This window comes from Heterocephalus glaber, unplaced genomic scaffold (genome assembly GCF_053883595.1).
Source record: "Heterocephalus glaber isolate CG9 unplaced genomic scaffold, H.glaber_assembly_v1.0 deba00000347, whole genome shotgun sequence".
Classification (NCBI taxonomy): Eukaryota; Metazoa; Chordata; class Mammalia; order Rodentia; family Bathyergidae; genus Heterocephalus; species Heterocephalus glaber.
In genome coordinates, this window is record NW_028258143.1 from 60862803 (window position 1) to 60887451 (window position 24649).

The 24649-nt window shown below is 40.4% G+C and overlaps 1 protein-coding gene across 9 annotated transcripts in view; it reads right to left on the bottom strand.

Moving 5' to 3' along the window:
- The window catches only part of Cerkl (CERK like autophagy regulator), a 126534-nt gene extending 103030 nt beyond the window's left edge, over positions 1-23504 (bottom strand). The window contains exons 1-2 of one of the 9 annotated variants that reach the window (XM_087201155.1): positions 23284-23504; positions 23050-23186 (exon numbers count right to left, since the gene is read on the bottom strand). Coding sequence is in view for 7 of the 9 variants with exons in the window: in XM_087201129.1 (XP_087057255.1) it covers positions 22495-22675 (181 nt within the window). In the remaining 2 variants the exon portion in view is untranslated. Of the gene's footprint in view, positions 1-22494; positions 22951-23049 lie in introns of those variants that run through there. The other 8 variants (XM_087201153.1, XM_087201129.1, XM_021247129.2 and 5 more) reach the window with 8 other exon arrangements.
- Positions 23505-24649: the final 1145 nt, after the last annotated feature.

Consider the following 24649-nt stretch of genomic DNA (forward strand, 5'->3'; position numbering starts at 1 on the left):
GGTGAAGGCATTGCTAAAAATTTGAAACTAGATGACAGTGTATCTGTAAGTTTATCATCAATGACAACAGAAATACATATCACCTAAGATACACAAAAAAAGTTATGAAGCACAATTATTTCATAATATTCTTATGGTAGAATATCTTGTCCTGAAGGTTTTGTGTTCAAAACCATTTTGTGAAAAAATGTAAACAATTCTACATCTAGATGATCTTGATGCAAAGTTGATATACAGACCAGGACCACTAATAAAAACTCTATTCTTTAAGATTGAGATGTGGAAAACCAACACAATCTGCTTCTGAAACTTGTATAAGAGCCATTGTAACTTTGTAGCTACACACTTAAGATGTGGTTTATACAGTGGTTCTCAAAGTGAGGGCCACATCATTCTTCCATGGCTCTGCTCTGACCCAAGCAGTCAGCTCTGCTTTTCTATTGGGAGAGGAAGAACAGGTTGGAAGCTGGGACGTGGCACTGCGGAGAGATGAAAAATGACAGAAACCATTGCTATAGGGCAGACGTTGGTACAAATAACTGAATCTCAGTGTTCAGAAAGTTACTGGAATGTTTGAAGACAAATTGGTTCATTCCTTTAAAATCTTCTATTTTTAGCAAGCATTAAATAAAAGGTAGTAACCTACAAATGATGTGGTCAAAAGCCTTGGTCAATATATATTGAATCTGGGATCATGGAAACCTCTTCCAAAAGGCTATTGAAAGAACTTTCAAATACAGAAATTAAGAGGTTTTTCCTCTTCTTTAAGGGGATCAATAAGTTAAAGTTTACTCAAGTTCATTTTCCTTTTAATGTATTTTAGAATTATATTATGTTTCTAGTACATGCGAGCAGATTCCGCCTACACAAGATTATTATAATCTAGACCGAGTCATTACTGCTGAGATCAGCAAGTTAATGTCCTCTGTTTGCCAGATTTTTGTTTTCCCAAGAACCAACCCCACTCTATAAAGATGTGTTTCTAGGATACACATAATTATGCTGGGTATAACATCTGTTGCTTTGCATTTTCAGAGCCTTACCAAACCAAGATAAGGACACGCTTCTACATCTACTTTCGGGGGAATGGCTAAGGTAGTAAAAGCTTACTCAGATGATTTTTAAAAAGCAGTATTTATCAAAGCCAAAAGCTAATTCTATTTCCCAATATAATGAACTCATTTGAATCTGTATTTAGATCATATTTTGGCAAGATTATATCGTTTATCAATATCATGACTCAATAATTCTGAAAATTATCTTTCCTGATTTTATGTAAGAGTTTTAGTGAATTATCTTCTCCAGTTATCTTTCAGAAGCAGGTCACCTAACAATAAAAGACAATCACTTATGACCAAGGACAGGAGAGAAAATACTGGTGGCCTCTCTTCTGTATTTCACCTCCTAAGTGCACCACAGATTTAGATAGGAGCACAGGGTTGCAGCTGTAAGTGGAGGTCAGCCTTCTGATTGTGCTGTAAGTGAACTGCTCAGACTTGAAGAAAGCAGAGCTCCATCGATCTAAGTCTCTTCTCCGCATGGCCTTTCAAGGTTGCACTCAATCTGGCAGTCCTAAGCCTTCTCAAAATGTTATTTATTGGCAAGATTTAAATAGAAGGTATAGCGATAAGGAAACTCTGATTTTAGTACCAAAATATAAATGAAGCACATAGTTAATGTAGAGGAGAATCAGAATAATCTGTCCCCACTATTGTAATAGACAAAAAAATTATAGCTATGAGTTCACGCTTTTTGAAAACTTTATAAAAAGACAAACCAAACTCATGACAATACTCATGGCATTTAACATTTCATTAAATTGAAATCTGGTAGTAGCTGAGCATGGTGGGGCACACCTGTAATCCCAATACTCAGGAAGCTGAGGCAGGAGGATTGCCACAAGTTCAAGGACAGCCTGGATTACATGGTGAGTTCAAGACCACCCTGAACTACATAGCAAGATCCTGTTTCAAAAGGCAAAAAAAAAAAAAAAAAAAGAAAAAGAAAAGAAAGAAAGCTGGTACTGCTATTTCTCTAGTCCATATGGTTTCAGAGAATTAGAGTTGAGGAATCTAGAGTTGAAAAAAAACCTATCTTTTGAAATCATTTTCTATTTTTTATCTCTTTTGACTGCCCTAACAATTCTGTTTGTTTTATATAATTTTAATACATTGACCGCTATATGAATAAGTTTAAAATCCTCAACTCCCTGTTAACAGAAATCTGGGGAGGAGTGAAACCTACTTTCAGGATTGGAAAAGACCAAACTAAAGGAATACTACAGTAAATCCACTTATACTGGACTAAACAGTATTCCTCAAGATTCATACATTGAGACCCTAACCCTTAGAGTGGCCTGTATCTGAAGACAGTGCCGTTAAGCTGTTAACAGATGTTACGTGATATCATAAGAGTGGGACCCTAATCTGATAGCCTGCTGCCCTTAGAAGGAAGGTAATTAGATTTCCATGCAGGCACAGAACCAAGGCCACGTGAGGACATGGCCAGCAAGCCAGAAAGAGTCCTCAACAGATACCGACCTGGAGAGTACCCTGATCTTGGACTTCCAGACTCGTGAAGTGTGAGAAGAAAATTAGTCAGTTTCTGTTGTTTAGGCCACCAGTTCTGTGTTATTTTGTTACAGCAGTCCTAGCAGACTGAAACCACCTTTCCTTAACTTGTCTTCAGTTTCATTTTCTTCTTTAGCATTCCTGAGGTTTCTTCACTGAGTGATCTATTGGCCTATCATCACATCAAGGAAAAAATGGCAAATAAGACACTGACCATTGTCTGTTTATTCACATCTAAGTAATTGCTTAGTTTACTATTAATTAGAATGCTGGAGCTATTTTGGAAAGCCACCAAATTGTATTTGGTAGCAATTCATAAAGATAGCAAGGGACATGATACAGTCTAGGGAGGGAGGATAAAGACAACTGAGAATTTTGTGTAAGATCTGAAAGTATCTTTATCTTCTACAATATTTCTCACATTCCTCCCATATTTTTACTGGGTCTTCAAATATCTTGAGTTGGAACCAGAACCAGTGCCCTATTCACTTTCAAATCCAGGAACACTCAACATCGCTGAGACTGAAAAGTTGCAAGTAAAGACTGAGTGGAGAAATGGATTGGTTTGAAAAAGGACATCGAAGTCCAGAAGTGACCAAGCAGAGCAGACTTTCAGTCAGCCCTCAACGCACCCCCATCCCGCCTTGCTAATGCTCTTCCTGGCACAGCCTCTTCCCCAGGAGCTCAAATTCTGGTTTAAGGAGCTGAAGGGAAGGTTTTAAGGAGGTTCTATATGGAGGAAGGCGGCCTGACGCAAAGCATTCCCTTTCCTACTTCCCCCACTCTGACAGGCTCACACACTGATCTGCGAGTCTCATAAAAGGGCTCTGCAATATGGCAAGAAAAAGAGAAGGAAAGGGACTGAAGTTTACCCTACAGGCATTTCCTAGAAGCAAAGTGCTGGATGCTGACAATTTGCTTTTCCCTGTATGCTTTTAATCCATCTTTAAATTAAACCATCTTTAGACATTAAAATTTCTAGGGCCGGGGATTTAGCTCAGTGGTTTCGCTGCCTGCTGTGCAACTGCAAGGACCTGAGTTCGATCCCCGGTAACAACAACAAAAAAAAATTTCTTGTAACAAACACAGTTATCTGAAGTGAGAAACATAAAGTACTAAATTTAGTATGCTGAGGATAGGATTAAGTAAAATTATTTGACTGAGTTTTATATTCTAATAATTTATTGCAAAAATAAATACACTACCATTTAAAAGTGTTTCTACACCTTTGTTGCTTTTAAATAATTTCTGTCTTTGACTTTTCCAAATCCAAAATAAATTCCTGATCATATTTTACTTCTATATCATCCCATAAACTCCAAGAGGCATTTTAAAATTCAGTGGCTAAGAGAACTTTTTAATTTGGAAATATTTATTATCCTAAGTCACTACTAGATTTATTCTCATATACAGGGATCAAAGAAACAAAGGAAAGAAAGCCAATTATTTAAAACAGTAATCCCTTAACACTGGGATTTTGTTTTAATTATAAAGAGTGTTTCTTATTAAAAACAATACAAAGCCTTGTCCTTTAAGGGAAAAACCTAATGTTTCTCTAGTGAACATGCAGGCAAGATTTCCTAAAGAATACTTAAACCAATTAATTTTGCTATTACTCAATTTCCCATGATGTAACTGGCTTTCTAAAAAGAGCATCAAGTAAACAATCACACCCCCACCCCCCGTTCAGGGTAACATACAAGGAACCATACAAAATTAATGGAAACATATTCCTATTCCCCCATGTCCATGATAGTACATATAAAATCCATGAAACACTAACAACAAAAAAATATAAGGAGTAGGAGACATCAAATGAGAATTGTTAAATAGTCTTTTATATTTTAAATATTCCCTTTCTCCCAATGTCCTCCCCATCCATGGCTCCTCTCTGGTGCACTGGATGGTGGAGGAGGGACAGAAGGTCCTAGCTCCGAAAAAGTAAATGATCTGCTCTACAAGATGTAGGAAAAGTCACTGGGCGCTTCCCTTATTCGGCTCTGCTCCAGTTGTGCCAAGGGAAACTAAGCCACAATTTGGGGAAATTACAACCCCCTTTGGCTCCAGCACATTAGTCCACTTAAATGGTTGAATGTTGGGCCCAGAGGGCTGAGGCAAATCTCTCTTTCTCCGGGGACAAAGAAGCCCCTGGTTCTCCTATTTCAGGCCTGAATAAAAAGCTACTTAGGCACCTGGCACAGCCTTACTTGGGTTTTATCAACTAAAGCTTTCAGTGATGTTGTCACTACCAACGGTAGAGTTTGGGAGCCAAAGACACACAGACGGCAGAAGCCAAAGCTGAGCTACCAGAGGCCCTGCACCTAAGGTAACTGGCAAAAATTACAGCTCAGTTTCAGCCAAGCAATGGCAAGCAGGGGGACAGAAGGTAGTCCTAATGACATAAGCCACCCAAGGGACAGAAGGGGACCAAGAGCAGCCAGGGTGACCGAGTGAGCATGGAGATGTAAATGATGTTTAAAGTCACAGGGAGGCTGAGGATTGGGCACAAAAGACAGGAGTAGGAAATAAGAATACCCTGTTCTAGTGAGCTTAACAACATTAGGAATATACTGCAGCTCAGGGCTATGCCACTTTATTGTATTTATTTTATTGGGTTTAGGGTTAGTATAAGTATGTAATAAAAAATTTCACTTATACTGTCCTCTAATAAAATAAAGGAAGGTGCAAAGACTTCGCTCTGCACTAGAAAACATGGACAAATATTGCTACTCATAGTACATTTTGAGTTTTTATTTAATTGATATTCTAGATTCATCTAAATATCATGAATAAAAAAATACTTTTTTTTCCTTTGGTACTGGGGATTGAACTCAGGGCCTTTGTACTGAGCTATATCACCAGCCCTTTTTTATTTTTTATTTTGAGATAGGATCTTACTAAGTTGCCCACTGGGTTCAAACTTGTGATCTTTCTGTCTCAGCCTCCCAGATTACAGGTGTATGCTACTGTGCCCAGGTATAATACTTTCTTAGAATAAATAGCTGTATCCAAAACATGTAAAGAAATCAAGAAGAAAATAGAAGATGAAAGGAAATGTCAATCCATGTAAATCCCTGATTATTGCTACTCTTGATCAAGAGCATGACAAAATGAGTACAAGAAAAGATCCCAAGTCTTAATACAATTTACAACTTTTTAGTCAACAAATTTCTCTAGTTCCAAGAACAAAGATTTCATAACATTACAGAAACTTCACTTCTGTTTTCTTTGCCTACCCTTATACATCCATCAAAGACACTAAGAAAGATTAGCAACTAGCCTAGAATATAAACCAACTAGTGAAACAACACAACTACTACATATTTTCACTAAGTCCAAGGAATAATTTCTGGTTCAATAAAAAGCAATTTTGCGCTTAAAATTTTAGGTCCTAAAGGAGCCATTAAAAGAGCACATTTCTATTTTAAGATATCGAAGACGTTAAAGGTCATGAAAAGGTATTTTTAATATAACATGTACAAGTAGTCTCAATTTCTTTAACTATGCTGTAAAATCATGACCTCGATTTTAATTAACATCCACAGCATGAAATTCAGAAAAGCAACCTAACCTAGTGAAATATTGTAGATTCACATTTTAAAAGTGACTGACAACTCAAATTCTAAAAAAGAAACAGTAGATACCACCACAAAACTAGCAGATGTTTCTTGGGGTCATTTGTACAAAAACATAAGCATATGTTAAAGAAATCTGACACTATCATGGAATCAGTTGGTTCTAAAATAATAGCAGCGCCTTATGGCAATATGGTAATATCCGTATCAAATGCACAACACATTATGTTGCAACAGTATGAGCAGACAAAAGAGCATCATAGAGACAGTAATGACCAGTGCTTTCGCTCAGGTGAAAAAATAAAATCAGAAGGCTATGTCCAGAGCAAAATATTATTTGACAATAAATTGAACATGATAGGCAGTTTGAATTTTCAGAGGTTGCATTTAATTGCTTGAGACTATTGTAAAGAAGGAGCACTAACCAAGCAAGTATATCAAAGTTTTTAGAGACTACTGATATTTTTAGTTTTCCCAAGAACAATCATGAAGATAATTGACAATGCTTGGTTAGTTCAGGATACAAGCAAAAATTCTTTACTTCACATCAATGATTTCATCCTGGTCTCCTATGTCTACTAGTTAAGCAATAGGTAACTGCTGAATCATTATTTCAATGCAAAGCAGCACAAAAGACAGTACTTTATCACCTGTAATCTCAGGAGCCTGAGATCTTCTACAATATTTCCTTGGAACTAATCACAGCACCCAAAGGAAGGTAATATACACAATGGATGTTAGTTAAATGTTATTGACTGAAGGTCTTGGAAAAGCCAAGGCCAAAAGGCATTCCACAGCTTTCCGCACTAATTGTTGGGACTTGTCATAAACCTAGGATTTCAATGTTCTTATTTTCCACAAAGAACTGGATGCAAGAATTGGCATGTACCTAAGAATGTACTCAAGTACCAAGAACATGTCAGAGAAAATAAAGCTCACTCATAAGATATTTACTTGTTTCCAAGATGTTTCGAGTAACAGTAGGTTTGGTCTTAATGTAAAACATTCAAACAATGATACTGACTTCTAAAGAAAAAATGTTCCTACTTTTTAAAAAAACTTACTATATAGATATTTAGATATTTAAATGTCAGTAGGCTATAACTTTTAAAATGTAATACAGCCACCAAGATTTTTAACTGCAGTAAATTTTTATCTGTATTATGAAAACCACAAGATACACTATCATCCCTTTATACTTTCAAAACATTAAAACAAACTTAAAATATAAGGAAACCAATACATGCTCACAGCTGTTCAAATGTATTGATCTTATTCCTCTTGCACAGATGGACACTAAAAAGTACTTTGAATTCTGTGTTTATGTCATTAAGCTTAGAAACTTAATTTTGAGTAAATATTATTGGCATTAAACAAAAAATACCAACAGAGATTTTAAGTAAATAAATTCTTCTAAGTTTAAAATGGTAAAAAGTTATTTTCTACATACAATAACTGACATATTTACAAATGACTATTTCATGGACTTTTTACTTTTCAGTAATACCTAAATACCAAGAATGTACAAAAATCTTAACTATTTACCAACATTTGATGAATAATATTTTCTGAAAATAGAAGGCTTTAAACTATGCTTATTTTTAAGCAGCTTATACTCTCATAACCAACAGGACTCCAGCAGGAGAAACCCTGAGGCTCATGGAAAACACAGATCCTAGTCGCAGGGTTCAATTTATCGTCCTTCAGAAATAAACTCTTCAGATTATGCATCTTTCAAGGCATGTCCCTCCTGTTGGGCACTTTGCTAGTTGCTGGCACATTTGAGGCTAAGGCTTGGTGTGGGATACATTTCAAGGAAGATGCTTCTTTTTGTTGATCTGAGGATTTTGACAGGGTTCACTATTCATCCTATTCCTCTGACTGAAAAATCTCCATATCACTATTGTTTCGTCTCTCTTCTTCAGGTGCCACACTCTTCAAATTCTGTCTTTAACAATATCCCTTCCATCCACCCTCTCCTCTCCATTCTCCCCACCACAACAAAGCACCTTATGATCTGGGATGTAGCTGGCATGGGGCTCCTCACCTTGAAGCTCACTGACAATCTATTCTGCCACAACTGCCTCTCTAAAACCCCAAGTCACTTACAATAAGATAAACCACTTGGTTTTTAATTAATACTCACTCTTTTTCACCTTATTTATTCAACTCTCAGGTGGAGACAACTTCCTACCATGGTACTGAAAGCCCTGCCTGAACTACTGATTAATCACAAACCACAGCTCCTGCCACCAACATATCCAAGGCAAAGCATGCTCACCTAAGTTGTTTGTTGTTCTTTTGACTTTTTTGTTTTGTTTCCAAAATATTACTCTTGGAACTGCTTCCTTAGCCCTTTGCCTATGTTGCCAACTCTGAAGCAGAATTCAGGGCCCATATTCAAATTCACCCTCCCATCCCTCTGTTGCTCTTTCTGACATCCCCTTCTGCCCACTTAATAGAAATGTTTTCCACTTTAGTTATTTTTCCAGTCATTTATAATACACTGTAAGTAATACCTCAGTTGTACAAAAAATAGATCACACAGTTACTCTTTTGCTGATACATCTTCCTATAGACTGAATACCTTCAGGTAGAAACTGTGTCAAACTGATTTACATTGTCCCTGGTACCTACCAGAGATTCCAGCACAGATCTTAATTACTGGGAGAAAAAGACTGAAAACACTGACAATTTTATAAGCAAAACACAAAACTATGGTCTGATACTATTTCTCTCACTGATTTTGAAAAGTTGGACAGCATACTATTTTGAGAAAACTTTCAAGAAAGACTCCCTGACATAATGATGATGATGATGATGACCTTAAAACAAACAGTACAATCCTTTGGAGGGAATTTGGTACCGAGCAAAATTATATAGGCATTTATCTTTGGTTCAATAATTCCTTTTCTAGGAATCTATCTCAAAATCACACGCAGAGAAAAGCAGAAGGAGACATGGGTCCTTCTGTTACTTATACCACCATCTGCAACATCAGAAATGACTAGAACCCAAACACTTCAACAAGGAGCTGCTGTAAATGATAGCGTTTACTGCATGCTGGATTACCACGCAGACACAAAAGGCAACAAGGAAACAAGGACAATCACTATGCGGTACTACAGTGATCTTCCAAGTGTACTATGAATTGGAAAAGATGTCAAGATGGAAAAATGATGTATGCTGCCATATATTTTAGAGGATGGGGTAATAAAAAGAAACATACTTTTTAAACATATGGTTATATTTTAAAAATTAAATAATAAATCATATACTTGAAAAAACAACCTTACCTGTTATAGGAAAGAAAGGGTGAAGGATATAGATAAAAGTTAGACATAGGTAAAAGAATGCAATTTAGATTTAATCAAATGTTTAGATTTGACTTTGACCCATATATTTTACATAATCATATAACAAAATTGGATTTTTTTTACAAAATTGGATTTTAAGAAAGAAATGCCTAAAAATCAAAAACAAAATGAAATAATTTGGTGTATCAAATTGAAGGTATTTAACCTCAGAGAGGGATTATTCCAAGTGTCTTTAAAACACAGTAATTGGATAATACCTCCCTAGTAGTATATACTCATGAACAACAATAAAAAAAATTGCAGAACTATCTTGAATGATTTTCAGTAATTATACTGTTAACGATCACCTTGGTGTTATAATTCCACTATGTATATACATATGTAATGCAGGACAAAGAAAATGAGTAATGATCCTGCTGTATTTAGGAATCAGGATTTTAAGATTGGGAGAAAGGACTCAATGAAAAAAAATGCTTTAGTTTTGAATTGAATTCAAAGTATCAGCCCAATGCCATGATGTATTTTCTCTTTAAAAGCAAAACAAAACCACACCCAAAATACCCAACATACTTCTGAATTTTGATCCCTGCAAAACCTAGATAACAATGGCCAGTAGCAAAAGTTTTAGCAAGAGGCATGCTTAGTGCTCGAACTGTGGTTTCTGAATGCCTCTAGTCAAGAGAGAACTAGTGACAAGGTTGACCCGCACGAAATGTCCCCCTTGAACCTGGAATATTTTACCATCCCAGAAAGCAAGAAAGCTGTCAGAGCCAGCTGACAGGATGACAAAAGGACCCAGAAATTAAGTTCAAGGGGTCCCCATTCTACTAAAACTCCAAACTGAGACACATTCGAAAACCAATAATACTACTCATTGCTGTGAGCTGAAACAGTTTATTTAACATGTTTAAACCCCTGAATTCATAAAAACGACACTGTACCTCAGGGATCACTGTGGCTGCTGGAGTTCCCACTTTCAAGGAGGAACTCGCCATTCTGCTGCAAGAACAGTAACAGCCTCCAGCCCCTGGCACCCTCAAGACCCCCACCCTCCTGCTCAGGTCATCCATCCCAGGGGACACCCAAATCAGGACTGAATGCAGCTGAGGTCTGGCCATTTCCGACCAAGGCAAGATCTCAAATGGGCAGTCCTTCCTCGGAGCTTGGAAAGGTAAGAAAAGACAGATCTACACTGTGGCCTGAGGACCTCCCTTCCCCAGCCTGCTTCCTTTCCTCACCAGGGATTCTCAGACTCAATGGGAAAGGAGGGCTCTGCCTACCCAATCTGCTTCCCCAGTGAATGCTTATGGAAAACTACATGCCTAACAACCGAGGTTGTTCATAAAAATAAATAAGAGGGTAAGGCAGCTGTGGGTTAGAAAATTTAAAAGACATAACAACCAACTATAACAAAGACCTTATTTCATTATTAACTTTATACAGAGAAACTATCAGGGGAATCCAAACACTAATATTTAAAGATATAAAGGATTATATAAAGTGGGAGAATCGTATTGTGATTAAAGTTTTTAATCCTTATCTCCTAGAGACACATGCTGATATGTTCATAGATGAAATTATATACTTAATAATGGTTTTCAAACATTCCAAAGAGTAAAAGAGAAATGGGTAGGGAAAAGGTAAAACAAACACTGCGGCATGTTTGATGGCTTCCAAAAAATAAATTTGTTAAAAACTCCAAATCATCTCTCTCATTTACTTCATCAACTCAAACTGTAAGTGGCCAGAGAAATGGAATAATCTATGTCTGGTGGAATTGTGCCAAAGGCCAAAATATATCAGATGACATTGTTTTAAAGGTTTTTGATTTGAGTTTAGAGACCATGCTGTTACACTGTCACTACCTGGGGTGCCAGACAGTCCCGAAGCCATTAGGGGGATTCTTGCTTGCTTGAGAAAGTACATACCCAAACGGGTACCATGCAGGTGCTCTGGTCAGACTGCATGGCTCTGAATTCCAGCAAGTCCTTATTTCTGCAGCCTTTGGCAAGTTACTTAACACCTCTGGGTTAAGTGATAAAAATCCTATCCAGGCTACAGCCTTGTTGGGAAGGAGGAACAAGATACTTAGCACAGGACTTGGCAGAGTAAACACAAATATGAGTTCACTGTTTTCAGTCAAGCTCTGAGCACTGTTGTGCAGCAGCAATGGTAGTTTCCATAACATCCTTTCCGAAGAGAATCCTGGAATACACATAGGAATTCCCTTGTGCCAGCTGGTGCAATCTTTTAGACTTATCCCTAGGCTTACCATAAGCCCAAAGCACTATGCCAATGATGACAAAAGGGAGGAAAAAACTTACCATTTTCTTTTTATTTTTTGTATGTCTACCTGCTTACTTGCCCATCTAACTCTGGATTCAGTTATTACACAGGATCCTCAGCTTCTGGTTCACATGCCAGAAGTTAGCGCATGGTTTAATTTCCTGCCATGCCATTCCCTTCTCTTCTTTCTCTTTTACTTTCTTCATCACATACTGATTTTGCAAAACATGAGCATATATAAAAGGGCATGGCTGGTAAGAGGTTTTTCACTTGGCATACCACACGCACACGCACACGCACACACACGCGCACGTGCACGTACATGCACACATGCAGAACTCATGCTCAGAATATATCATCCCATTCCTGGCCCAGTCCTTCGAAAATCTGAGCAGGAATTTGGTCATATAGTAGGTCTTAGACAGATCTGTTGTCAGTGTCTGAAGAAGAATCTAATAATCTATTTAAGAAATAGCAGAAGTGTAATAATAAGTGATAAGGTTCTACTGAGAATTCTAAAGCTGAAATCACAGACGTGCCATGAGTTGAATCTACATTCCTGGTCGTTTAAACAAGGCTGGTCCACTTTTCCAAATTATACAGGGTGCAGAAATCATGAGTGTAAGCAACAGTATCTTCCTGCATACTCAATTGCTCTGTTCTCAGTATCTACTGCCTTGGCCCTTTTATCCTTTAGCTTTGCCAGGTTTCTATTTCTGCAACTCACTTTAGGATCTCCTGCTTTGGACAGTCCCGAGAGGATCCTCACCTTGGCCCAGGCCATCTGATCACTGTCATGTTCCTTGGCACGTCTCTCTCTCGTAGGGGGACACCTCTGTGCCAGTTCCAGCCCCTCGGTCTCATGGGGACAGGAAGAGGGAAGAGAAGAGGGGCACACCAAAGCAGATGTTTCCAAAAGTACTTGCCTTCTGATGGTACCATGTGGTTGTGGCATATTCAGAAATAACCGAACACCACCCAGGCTAGTGACCATTTCAAACAAGCTATTCTTGTGAGAATCAAAGTATGTTTGCCAGATTTCAGTTCAAATAATCAATCATAATGACTATGAGCAACAAAATGATTTGTATACACAAAGACTTCAACTTCACTACCAGCCAATTAATGCACAAATAATAATACAGACTTTTTTGTATCTACATATTTGAAAGGGATTTGTCACATGGTATCCCCGAACTCAATTATTTACCTGTTAATGCTCAAATTGTATGACTATGTCAGTTCCACATAGAGTTAGTTGTTTAAAAAGATAACCTTCCCTTTTCCCTTTTATATAGAAGTAAAAAGTAAAACTAAAGCCTGGGAAGAGAGGAAAATAAATATTTTGTTTGCTTCTCTGCAGTGTGAGCCTCACACAATTGGCAAGTGACCTAACCACTGAACTACATTCCCTAGGTCCAGAAATAAACACTTTTTATCTCTCCATGGGTTAGAACTGCATTACCTAATGCAGCTCCCAATAGCCAAATTAATTAAAATTAAATAGAATTAAAAGTTCAGTTCTTCAGATACACTAGCTTTATTTCTAGTGCTCAAAAGTCACACGTAGCTGGTGGCAGCTATGTGGGCTAGTTCAGGAATTGAGCATTCCATCACTGGAGGCAGGCTTATTAGCAGTCGAGGAGTCCCTCTGAATTTGTTTATCTGTGAGGACTCGTTTACCTCATAAAACACTGAAAATATTTGAGAACATTGCTAGGGTAAATAGAGCTGCCAAACATTTAAAAACTTTACAAATAGATAGTACATGCAGTTAGTAGACAAACTTGAATCTGCACGCCATTTTTAAAAACATTCCTTCTAACCTGACAGGTCTGGAACATACTGTTTTTAAAAGAGGCATTTTCATATTAACTAGTGTAGGCTGTTGAATCAAAGCATCATGTCTCATTGAGTAATTAGCCCTTTAATAATTCACATGAGTAATAGGTCATTTTGGGGGTTGACCCCTGCTTCCATTATTGCTGACCATGGGGTCCACTGACAGATGTCTCACTTTGGATGTACACAACAGAACACTGGGTATCTGTTTCACGTACATCTGTTCCCAAACAGCTTAGGCAGATTAATACTTAGAATATACCCTGCTTTGCTAAGTCTCACATAATCACAAACTCTTGTTCTTTTAAAATTGGTATTTTTTTCACATTTTTCTATATTACCTTTCACATTGCTCAGTTTCCAGTAAGTAGATGGTTGTAGAAATTTAAAATTCAAGACATTAATTTTGATTCTCTTGCAATGGTAAGAAACACTTTCAAGACCATATTTAGAAACCAAACGTTCTCAGATTTTCTGGTCACCACTCTAATTCAGCTAAGCTCAGGGTTGTAATGGGAATAGACTCTTTTTTTTTTTGAAAATAAAGTCCTATCATGAAACTGTGCAACCTGAGGTAAGTGTATGAAAAAGAGTTGTAAACCATGATCTGAAATAGTCATTTGATTTTCTAAATTATTTGAAACATAACATTCTAATGTGCAAATATATAACATCTTTGTTCAGAAGTTTGAAAGAGACTTTAGGAAGATGAAATAGATAAAAAAGATGGAGCTTTGGCTTTGTCTACCATGAAAAATCTGATTACAACCGGCCTCAGAAAGGAGTTGTCCTTTCCAAGAAATGGTTTCTCCTCTTCCAAAGACAGGAGCTGGGAAGAAAAGATTCCCTACCTCTCATCAGTGCACCCTGAAGCTGAGGAAAGGAATCAAAGGGCCTGAATCTCCCACGTACTTCTTCTAATGAGAAATTCACTAGTGTTGCAAAGCCCCTGCTGTAAACTCCCACACCCTACATGGACACCAGAAGCTTGACCCCAATGACCACTCAAGCCTGACTCAGATTTCTTTCATTTGACAAAATACCCAGGTCTTTTTTTTGAAAATGCAACTTCACAGGTGGTCAGAATGGATAGTACTTAGAGATAATAGAAATCCCTCAGTTAGCAGCTGAATAAGGTGCTACGGGGTTAACACACTTGCCCAAATCAGTCACACATCTTGCTTATTTGCAAAGACCAGCTCTCGGGGCCCTAGGCGCCCACCCCTGAAATCTGTCCCACACCACAGATAAGAGCATCTATAGACAGGTGCAGGAGGGAGGCTACTGGAGACCATGATCTACAGCACTTTTTCATACTTCACAGGGCTGTCCTTTAGGAAAGGGTGACTTTAACTTGGTAATTACATTACAGTCAGCATTGTAATGAAAACAGAATGTCTGCGATCTTACACAGTAATGGTGAGAACTGCTAACATTTGGTCTCAGAAGATCCTAAGTCAGCAAAGAAATGTGTACAATGCCTGTCAGTCCCTCTGAGGCCCTCATTTTAGTGGACTGAGGAAACGTGAAGACAACACGTTCTCAATGTGAGACAGCACTGTGGGCCTCTGACATCTGTCACAGAGACCCCTAAATGGATCGTTCTTAAATGTACTAAAATTGAGCTTAATGTTGTCCAATCCCACCTGTCAGTATGTTCTCCTTCTATAGCTGTTGCTTTATGGGCAACAAATAAAAACATATCCACTGCTTGTATCTTCTGCATCAACATGACATTTCAAGTAAAAGCTTACCACTTGGTAAGCATATGTTCCTAGGAGTTTGTCCTTGGTTGAGATTGAAAACCATGCAATAGGTGATCAGTGACATTTGAAAGTTCAGAACTCTGAAAATACCTGACCCTGTAATGGCACAAGCACAGGGTGGAATGTACCAACTACTCCGTGGCTCTACCTGCATACCCCTGTGGAGCTTTCTTCCTGCTCTTTGGTGCCTTGCAATTGGTCCTGGCACCATGTGGGTTGGCTCGTGGAGAGCTGCTTCTGCTGGAGCCTGCACTTGGCCCTCTTTGCCTTGGGAGAATCCCAGGACCCGGGTTTGTCTGACTTTTCACAATTGGCCTCAAAACCCTTCCCTGATGCCTCATTTCTTCAGGATTTGCCCCCTCCCAGGTCACAATCAGGCACCTGCAGGCAATAAAAAAGACATTTTTCTGAGCCTCCAGTGCCTTTTGGTATATACAGTAGTGGCATCTGGTCTACCTATGCACTGCTCAAGGCTTTCCACCCTGCAGCTGGACAAAATGGGACTTTCCTTCCATTCCCCTTCATGGTGGAGAAGGCCAGCTCCTACAGTTCAAATCCTGGAATAACACAAAGTTTGAAAAGACACAAAAGGAGCTTAATATAATGGGGAAAAACGTTTTATGCAATGTCTCAGTGTATAAGGTTCAATTATGCCTAAAGGGAAAGAAAAAAAAACTATAATGAATCTTCATTAGTTTTAATAAATGCAAACATGTGAGCACAAATAAAGCCAATTCCCAGTAGCTGGAATAGCAAGGAAAAGATGGTATGTGGAGAACTATTTTTGTAATTGTTTCTATCACAGGGTGGTAAAATATGGGGAAATGTAAGAACACATTTTTAAAAGGGGGAAAGGAGGGAAGAGATACTACTCCTGTAGGTAAGGAGGAATTGGCATTAAGGAGGAGTGTAGTAACCAAGCTACAATACAACAGCCTAAACTGAAGTTCAAGTAAATCAGTCACAAATTCTTTTCATTCAACAAATACTGGTTGTTTATGTGCCTGGCACTCTTCAAGGTGGGGCCAGTAAGCAAAATGGACATTCAGAGCATTTTCCCTTTCCCCATTTAGGTTCAGAATCCATCTCCATCCTTCTCCCCCTGTTCCATGCCCTGGGAAGCCCATTCTGTGGGTGACATCACATAGTCTTCTTCCCCTCTTCCTCCCAGGTAGCTCTGAAGTGTGGTATGGGATAGGCAAGGCAGCTTGGGCATCTCAGTCTCTACATTCCTCTCCAGATACTGAGAAAATAGACAGGCTGAAGCAAAGGCCACAGCTTCTGTTCAGTAACCTTTTCCATATAGTCTCTTTATATTCAAGCTCAGGCACTTGCTGCCTCACTTTGCCATTTTGGGTCTAAGAATGGATCACCTGCCCATTTATTACAAGTCCCAAGAATCCTTGCCTATCCTTACATCCTGCTTACACTTTCATAAAGATAGCAGTTTCCCACCCCCTTTATCCAATGGTGATATGTTCCAAGACCCCCAGCAGATACCTGAAACTGTAGATAGTTCTGCAGATATACAAGCACTGTGATTCCATAACAGGGGATCCTATAACGAAAATGGCAGCTAAGTGACTATGTGACTATCAGCAGATCGCATTTACTGCGTGGAAACATTGGACAAAGGAATGATTTGTGTCCCGGGTGAGATGGGGCAGGTTGGTGCAAGATTTCACACTACTCAAAATGGCACAAAATATCCTTATGAATTGTTTACTTCTGTAACTTTCCGTTTAACAGAAGCCATGGAAAGTGAAACCTCAGATTCAGCAGAGGACAACTATACACCTTAAAAATACTACTCAAGTTACCCTAACATGAATGCACCATTTGTTTCCTATTAGAACAATTAATAATATTATAGACAAAAATCCCTGCCCTCATGAAGTAGGTGGTGATCAGGCAGACAGCAGAAATTATATAGTATATGAGAAGATAAATGTGATTGAAGAATATAAGGCAGTAAAAGGAGCTGGAAAGGATACAGAAGGGAATTTTAAATAGGTGATTAGGGAAGGACTTATAAGAAGGTAATATTTGAGCACAAGCTCAAAGGAGGTGAAGGAATAGGCCAAATGAGAGATCATAAAGGCCTGACATTGGGGCATGACTGGTGGGACAAAGGTAGATTTGAGAAATATTCAGCAAACAGAGGAAACAGAATTGGTGGTTTATTAAAGTAGTAAAGGGGCCAGGGATTTAGCTCAGTGGTCCCAGCGCCTGCCTCACAAGCGCAAGGTCTGGAGTTTGATTTCCAGTACCAAAAAAAAAAAAATAGATGGGACTTACAAGTAGTAAAGGACACTGAGGCAGGGGTTATCTTCAGAATCCTGGCTTAGATGACACATTCCATTTGCTTCCTAAGTAGTCCATGTATTAAACCAAAAGATTTACAACTTATTTATTCAATTCTATTATCCATGCAGGATAAGCTAAAAGAAATTCCAGTTTTCACCCTAATTACTGCACCACAATTTACCCACGCATAAAAAGCAAAGTTAAATGTACTGACAACTGGCTCTGAGTAACTACTGAGTCCCATAATCATAATAGGAAATACAAAACCAAAAATTAGCCTAGAGAACATGAAAAGTTTCTTTTCTCATAGACATACCGAATTTGTGACACTCTGGAAGGTAGGTGAGAACTGAGGAAGGTGACACTTTGCAGAAAATACTGGCTAAGTGACATAGACCAGATTTGGGAAGGGCAAACCTGACAAGCAGATAGAATGAAGTTCCATCAGAGAATGAAAACTTGGTGCTCTGATATCACAAAAACTGCCACAAAAATGAAAGGAGCTGAAGTAAAGACAAATGAAAGAGTAATCCGAAAAGGTTAAGCCTAAAATTTCCCATTCGATCAGCAATTAGAAAACTGCTGGTCAGTGTGAAGAGAGAACCCACAATGTGGGAAAAAAATCTTCACCTGCTCTTCCTCAGACAAAGGTCTACTATCTCGAATCTATAAAGAACTTAAAAAGATCAGACCTTCCAAATCTAAAGACCCAATCCAAAAATGGGCATCTGAAATGAACAGACATTTCTCAGATAAAGAAGTAGAAATAGCAAATAAATACATGAAAAAATGTTCAACATCACTGGTCATTCGAGAAGTGCAAATGAAAACAACACTGAGATTCCACTTCACTCCAGAAAGAATGGCTGCTATCATGAAATCCACCAATAACAAATGCTGGCAGGGCTGTGGGGAAAGAGGAACCCTGCTCCACTGCTGGTGGGAGTGTAGACTGGTGCAACCACTGTGGAAATCAGTATGGAGATACCTCAAAGAACTGGGACTGGAAGTCCCATTTGACCCTGCTATTCCACTGCTGGGGATCTTCCCCAAAGAATTAAAAGAGTCACAACACAGTGATATATGTGTGCCCATATTCATAGCAGCACAGTTTTGTAATAGCTAAAACTTGGAAACAGCCCGAATGCCCATCAACTGGAGACTGGATAAAGAAAATGTGGGTTTTTTTATAAAATGGAGTACTACTCAGCCATAAAAAAATGAGAAATTAGAGACATTTATAGCTAAGTGGATGCACATTGAGGCGATACTCTTAAGTGAAATAAATAGGACACACATGAATAAATACTGAATAGTTTCTCTGGTGTGAGAAACTGAAAGTGTAAATAAGGACTAAATGTATAATAGGTAATGTGAAATAGGAAGAAAAGGGGCAAAGGGGAAGGAAGTGGGAGGGCTAGGGGAAAGGATAGAAGGGATTGGGATTAATATGAGAAAATGGAAAAATAGGAACAAAATCTTTGTAAATAGGGAGGACTGGAGGGGTTGGAGGGCTGGGCAGGGGTGAAAAATAAGAACCAAGGAAGACTATGTAAAGGTGCAAATTTCCAATGATGAATGTCATTATATTGTATACCTAAAATGTACCAATGATTAGAATGAATAATCGATAATATAAAATAGGAAGAAAAGGTTCAAAGGCGTAGGGGTAGTGGGCGGGGCAGGGGAAAGGAAAGAAGGGAAAGGAAAAATGATGAGAAATGGAAAAAATGGAAATAAAGTCTTTGTACATAGGGAAGGGTGGAGGGGGTGAAGGGAGGGCTAGGAATGGGGAAAAAATAAGAACCAAGACGCATTATGTAAAGGTACAATTCCCAATGAGAAATGTAATTGTGTTGTATACCTACAATGCCCACAATGTACCAATAAAAGAATTTAATACAAAAAAAAAAAAAAAAGAAAACTGCTGGTAACCTCTGTCTAAGCAGTTGAAACAGAGAAAAGGAAGAAAGCAAGCTCTCAGGTGATTGAGGAATAAGTCAGGGCTAAAACTAAGCCAGCAGCCACAATGAACCACTTTCTGGGATCTTATTGGAGAGTGAGAAAGGAGGCAGAGGAATGGCTGCAGAGAGGAGCTCAGAGATCAGGGCAGGGCATGGAGAGAGCCTCTCACTCTGCTCAAGAAGAAGAGCGGGTTGAGAAAGAAACCTAAGTAGATAAGACCAAGCCCTACCCATGGCTGAAGAGATGGGCTGGGCTGGCCTTGAAGAGAGATGACAAACATCCATGCTGTCGCCATGGTGGAGGCAAATAAGGTGGAATGAACGCAAAGTTCATGAAAATGGAAGAGTTCTAGGTCAGAAATCGAACAGAGATCATAAAAGACCATCACCAATGGTGGGACTTGGGACAAAAAGGAACAATGTGAACCAGACAATGCAGTTATAAGTAAATCCAGAAGAAAAGGGAGGGTAGGTACGCTTCGTATTTTCCACTAAAGAAAACCTGAACTCCTCACCCTTCTCTTCAGGCCTGTTTGCCTGTGAAACATTCTCCTCCTGCTACGTCCTGTCAGACGCCACCAGGCTACCAGTCACTATTCCCAAAAACGGCTTCCCACATTCCCTCAGCCTAGAATTTTCCTCCCATTCCCATCACACCTTTAATGGACTGAATGGTGTCCCTCTCCCCCCAAATTCAAATCCAGCCAGAACCTCAGAAGAGGACCATAATAGGAAATAAAGTCTTTATGGATGCTATTAAGTTAAAGATTTTTAAATGAGATCACCCTGGATTTAGGGTGGGCCTTGTCTCCACTGAGTGTTGTCCTCATAAGAGGAGAGGACACAGACAGAAGGGAAGGCTGTGTGAACACACGACCACCGGAGCTATACTGGCTCATGCCAAGGGACACAGGAGTCTTGAGGCTAAAAGGCAAGGAGGCTTCTCTCCCAGGGCCTCACACACGCTAGGCAAGACCTCTGCCACTCCACTTGCCATATCCCAATCCCCTACTGACATCTTGATTCCCCCCTTCTGCTTCCAGAAGGGTAAAAGAATAGGTATTTATTTTAATCCACCAAGGTCATGCTAATTTGATGCTACAACCCTAGGCAACTAATACAACACCATCACCCCTCATAAAATACTATTCAACTCAACTTTTCTAGGCTTTCTTACAACTTAAAAATTTTTGGAAGTAGGAATTCAAATAAAAAATTGGTCCTCCACGACAATACTCCTAATGAGAGCAGGTTCCATTCTCCTAATAATATCCTCAATCTTTAAAGGCATGCCCCATACCTTTTGGGTCTTTGTATCAGTTGCTACTGTTTGATGAATGACTGTCTGATGACAATCATTGGGAGTCCTTAGTCTGTCCTCAAAGGAAAAATTTCCTCGAAGGCAAAGGTCAGGTCATCATTGTACATATTCATGGCATCTAGCACTAAGCGTCATAGCATCATAGCACTAAGCATCAAAATATTTGTTAATAACTGCTAATTAGATTAACATCTTCATTGACTAGATATGATACACTAAACTAAAAATATTTCTTTTGTTTAAAAAAATACCAAAAGTAAGTGCTGGTGCTTCTGAGTCTCCCATCTTGCCTCCTTCATACAAGGCTCCCTCCTAGAGAGAGGGGTGGCCACCCTGAACCTCGTGATGAGAACCACAATTGCTACGGTTATGTTCATCTACCCTTCCAAGGAGACCATCCCTCTGTTAGTTGCAATTTTGGTCCTGATATCCCCATAAAATACATTAGCATCTTTGCTGATTACTCAAGATGGAAAACTACAGACAGACCAATGGTCTTTCATTTCATCAGTGAAAACTAAAACTAGCCAGTTCAGCAAACATCTCCTATGTAAGATCGAATAATACTGGGGCCATCCTCCCCCTCGGGACAGCCAGTGGCCTGCCAGCCAGCACTGCGGCTCCATCTCCCCACATACTACCACATGGTGCCCTCTGATATAAAATACCATTTCTTTTTTTCATGTCACGATTTGCTTTTTTTGTGAGTAGCAACACTACAACACTGATTTGTGTGGTCTTTCATTACAGAATGTCTCCTAATTCTATAGGACTTCAGCTTCATTGTAGGCTAAATTGGCTCTTCTGGGTCAGAGTTCATCATAAACTTGTATATTCCATAACTCAAGTGGACTTAACGACTAATAGAATAATTCTACATCCACACAGCTGGCTTTTAACTTCAAAAGATTAAAGAAAATCCACCTGAAAACCTTTTAATTAAATTCTAAAATAGCTTCATAGGTAGAACAGGCGTAATTCACCACCAGCGCTGCCACATGGTTTCATTTTGTTAAGACTTTTTGAAGAGGAAACTTTAAAACAGTGACATTTTCTATTCCGTAACAAATAGCACACTGTGTCTTGTTTTCCAACGGGGAAGCCATTTCACTTTTAATTTCATATAAACTGGGGTTTAAATAGGAGCGCACTACATTCCAATGCTTTCCACTAAGTCATCTCTTGATTGACTTGAAATATTTCTATTGTAGCAACAACATAGCACTTCCTAAGGGAAATTTTAAGACAAGAAAAGGCAAATTCAAATACCCACAACTGTCCTGCCACGGACTAGGCCCAAAGAAGCGGAAAGTGAGATTTGGGGAAATCTAGAAACCTGGTGACGCTGGGCCTCGGTGATCAGAAATCAGCAAAATGAGTTAGGGTCAGAACCCCAGGGGGGCCATGGGTGCACCTCCAAAGACGGACTGAGACTCCTCCGACCTGGAGGGGCGGGCAGAGAGGCGACCCTCCGGCGTCCGCCCCCCACCCCCAGGAGCGCGCACCTTCCTGGCGGGCGCGGGAGGCGGAGGCGGAGCCCACTCACCCGCGGGGCGCTCGGGCCGAATCGGGCGCCAGCGCAGGGCCCTCTCGCCCAGCTCCACGTCGCAGCCGCCGCTCCCGATCTCGAAGATGCCCCGGAGCAGAACCCGCTCGGCCGGGGGCGCCGCTTCCTCCCGGCCGCCCTCCAGGGCGCCCACCCGGCTCCCACGTCTCCCCCGGGGCATGGCGGGGCCCGGCCCGGGGTCGGGGAGGCCTTGGAGGCAGAGGTGCGGGCCTCGCCGACCCGGTTCCAGCCGCGTCGCGTCCGGCGCTGCCCGGCAACGCGCCCCGCCGAGACGGGGGCGGGGCCGCCCGGGTGCGTCTGCTCCCGCCCCTCCGGAGTCCGCTCGCGCGGGTCCAGGGTCCCCAGCCGGCCCTCCGTCGCTGTGCGTCCGCCTCCTTTGCGGGCGAGTTCCCACGTGGGAGGCCCGGAGAGCTGCTCGTCACTCCGCCGTAGTGCAGGGGGTGCTCCCCTCCCGCACCTCTGGTTTCGTCCAGATTGGCAGGGGCTGCTTTTGGTATTAAATCAAAGTGGCTTTGTGCCGGATGGGGGTCCTACCTTTCCCGGGACAGCTCCTCTACGTACGCTGTCTCGCCTTTGCCCGGATCCAGCTTTCCTGGAGAGATTACGAGCAGGGGCCCTGGTTCCCCAAATGGCCACTGCTGTCAACCAAAGTCGCCAGGAGAAAAAGAGCCCTGCCCGAGAGGAGACATTCCTGAAATTAGCTGCTTGCTTGGAAAGAAGGAGGCTAGAGACCGGTGGTTCTCAGTTGTGGCTGCATATTAGGGTTACCTGAGGAGCTTTTCAAAATCCAGTTTGGCCACACTCAAAGACAATTAGCTCGGGATATCTGGGGGTGGGACTCAGACTTCAGGATATGTTTAAGCTTCGCAGGTAATCCTGGTGTTTAGCTCAGACTGAGACTAGCAGGCTCTGAGTAATTCAACACGGGGAGCTGACAGTTCTTGAAGGCACAGACTGGGAGGTTAAGGCGTGGGACTTTTTTTTTTCTTTTTTAACAAGGTCATTATAATTCTCCTGAGAAAAAAACAAGTTAAAGAGCGAGTTAAATTCATAGCTGTGAAGCTAGGCCCTGCGTGCTAGCGCCTAAACAATTCCATCAAATACGCCGGCATTTCTCACCCTCTCCGTAGGGTCAGACAGAAGAGCCGAGCAGCAGGAGTTTCTCTTGGCGGTCTGTTCAGACGGTTTGTAAGCCCAGCCAAATCCTTTTCGAGCATAATACACCTGTGTGCAGTTGAGCTAGGTTTCTATACTGTTTCCTGCTCTTACAGCAAACACCCAGGCTTCCAGTGGAAGCTGCCGTTTGATCTGATGGCAGTGAGCTGCTTCTTGGAGCAGAAATACAGCTGCTGCTAAGCCTCGTGCAGACTTCAGGTGGCTCACTCAGCAGTCATTGGTGGCCCAGGCATGGTGGAGCAGGATGAATGGCACTTCTGGAGTCAGCATCTTGTATTCACAGCTGTCGGGCAATCCACAGGATTAGAGCTCACTGCCATTTTAAAAGCTCACTGAGAGCCAGGGAAAACAGGCCAAGACTATGGCTATGTTTTGAGGACCTTTGCAAAGGAGAACATTGCTATTTTTCAAGCATCAGTCCGGCCATGAGTCAAAACCATTGGTTTTGAAGTGTCTTGGAGATGGAAGTAGTAAGCAGTAGGAAGCAAGAAGCAGGAAGTAGCAAGGACTTTCGCTTTGATGACCTGTCCTCATCACAACTCTAAAGATTGCCGTGCCCCAGAGCATGGCCTTCAGGATTTACACACACACATCAGGTCCATGTTTTATAAGTGCAGTATGATTGAAAAGTAGCAAAAATGGTTTTACAATTTTAAATTAATTGCAGTAAATGAAACTGCCATCTTTCCTCCTTGTATTTATCCCATGGTTCTTGCCGCTTTCTGGAGCAGTTCTGAAGTCCTTCATGACTATCTTTATAGCTCCACTGTTATGAGTACTTCAGTGTCCTGAATTGATTTAAAACAGCTACCTTTCATGGTCATTTGGAGTTTGAGGAAGAATCAGAAGTTACCTGGTGCCAGACCTGGTGAGTAAGGTAGAAGAGGACACATGGTAATGAGTTTATGCCGGCCTTTCCTCCGATGCCCTTGGCAGCAGCATTCCCTGTATTTCTTTG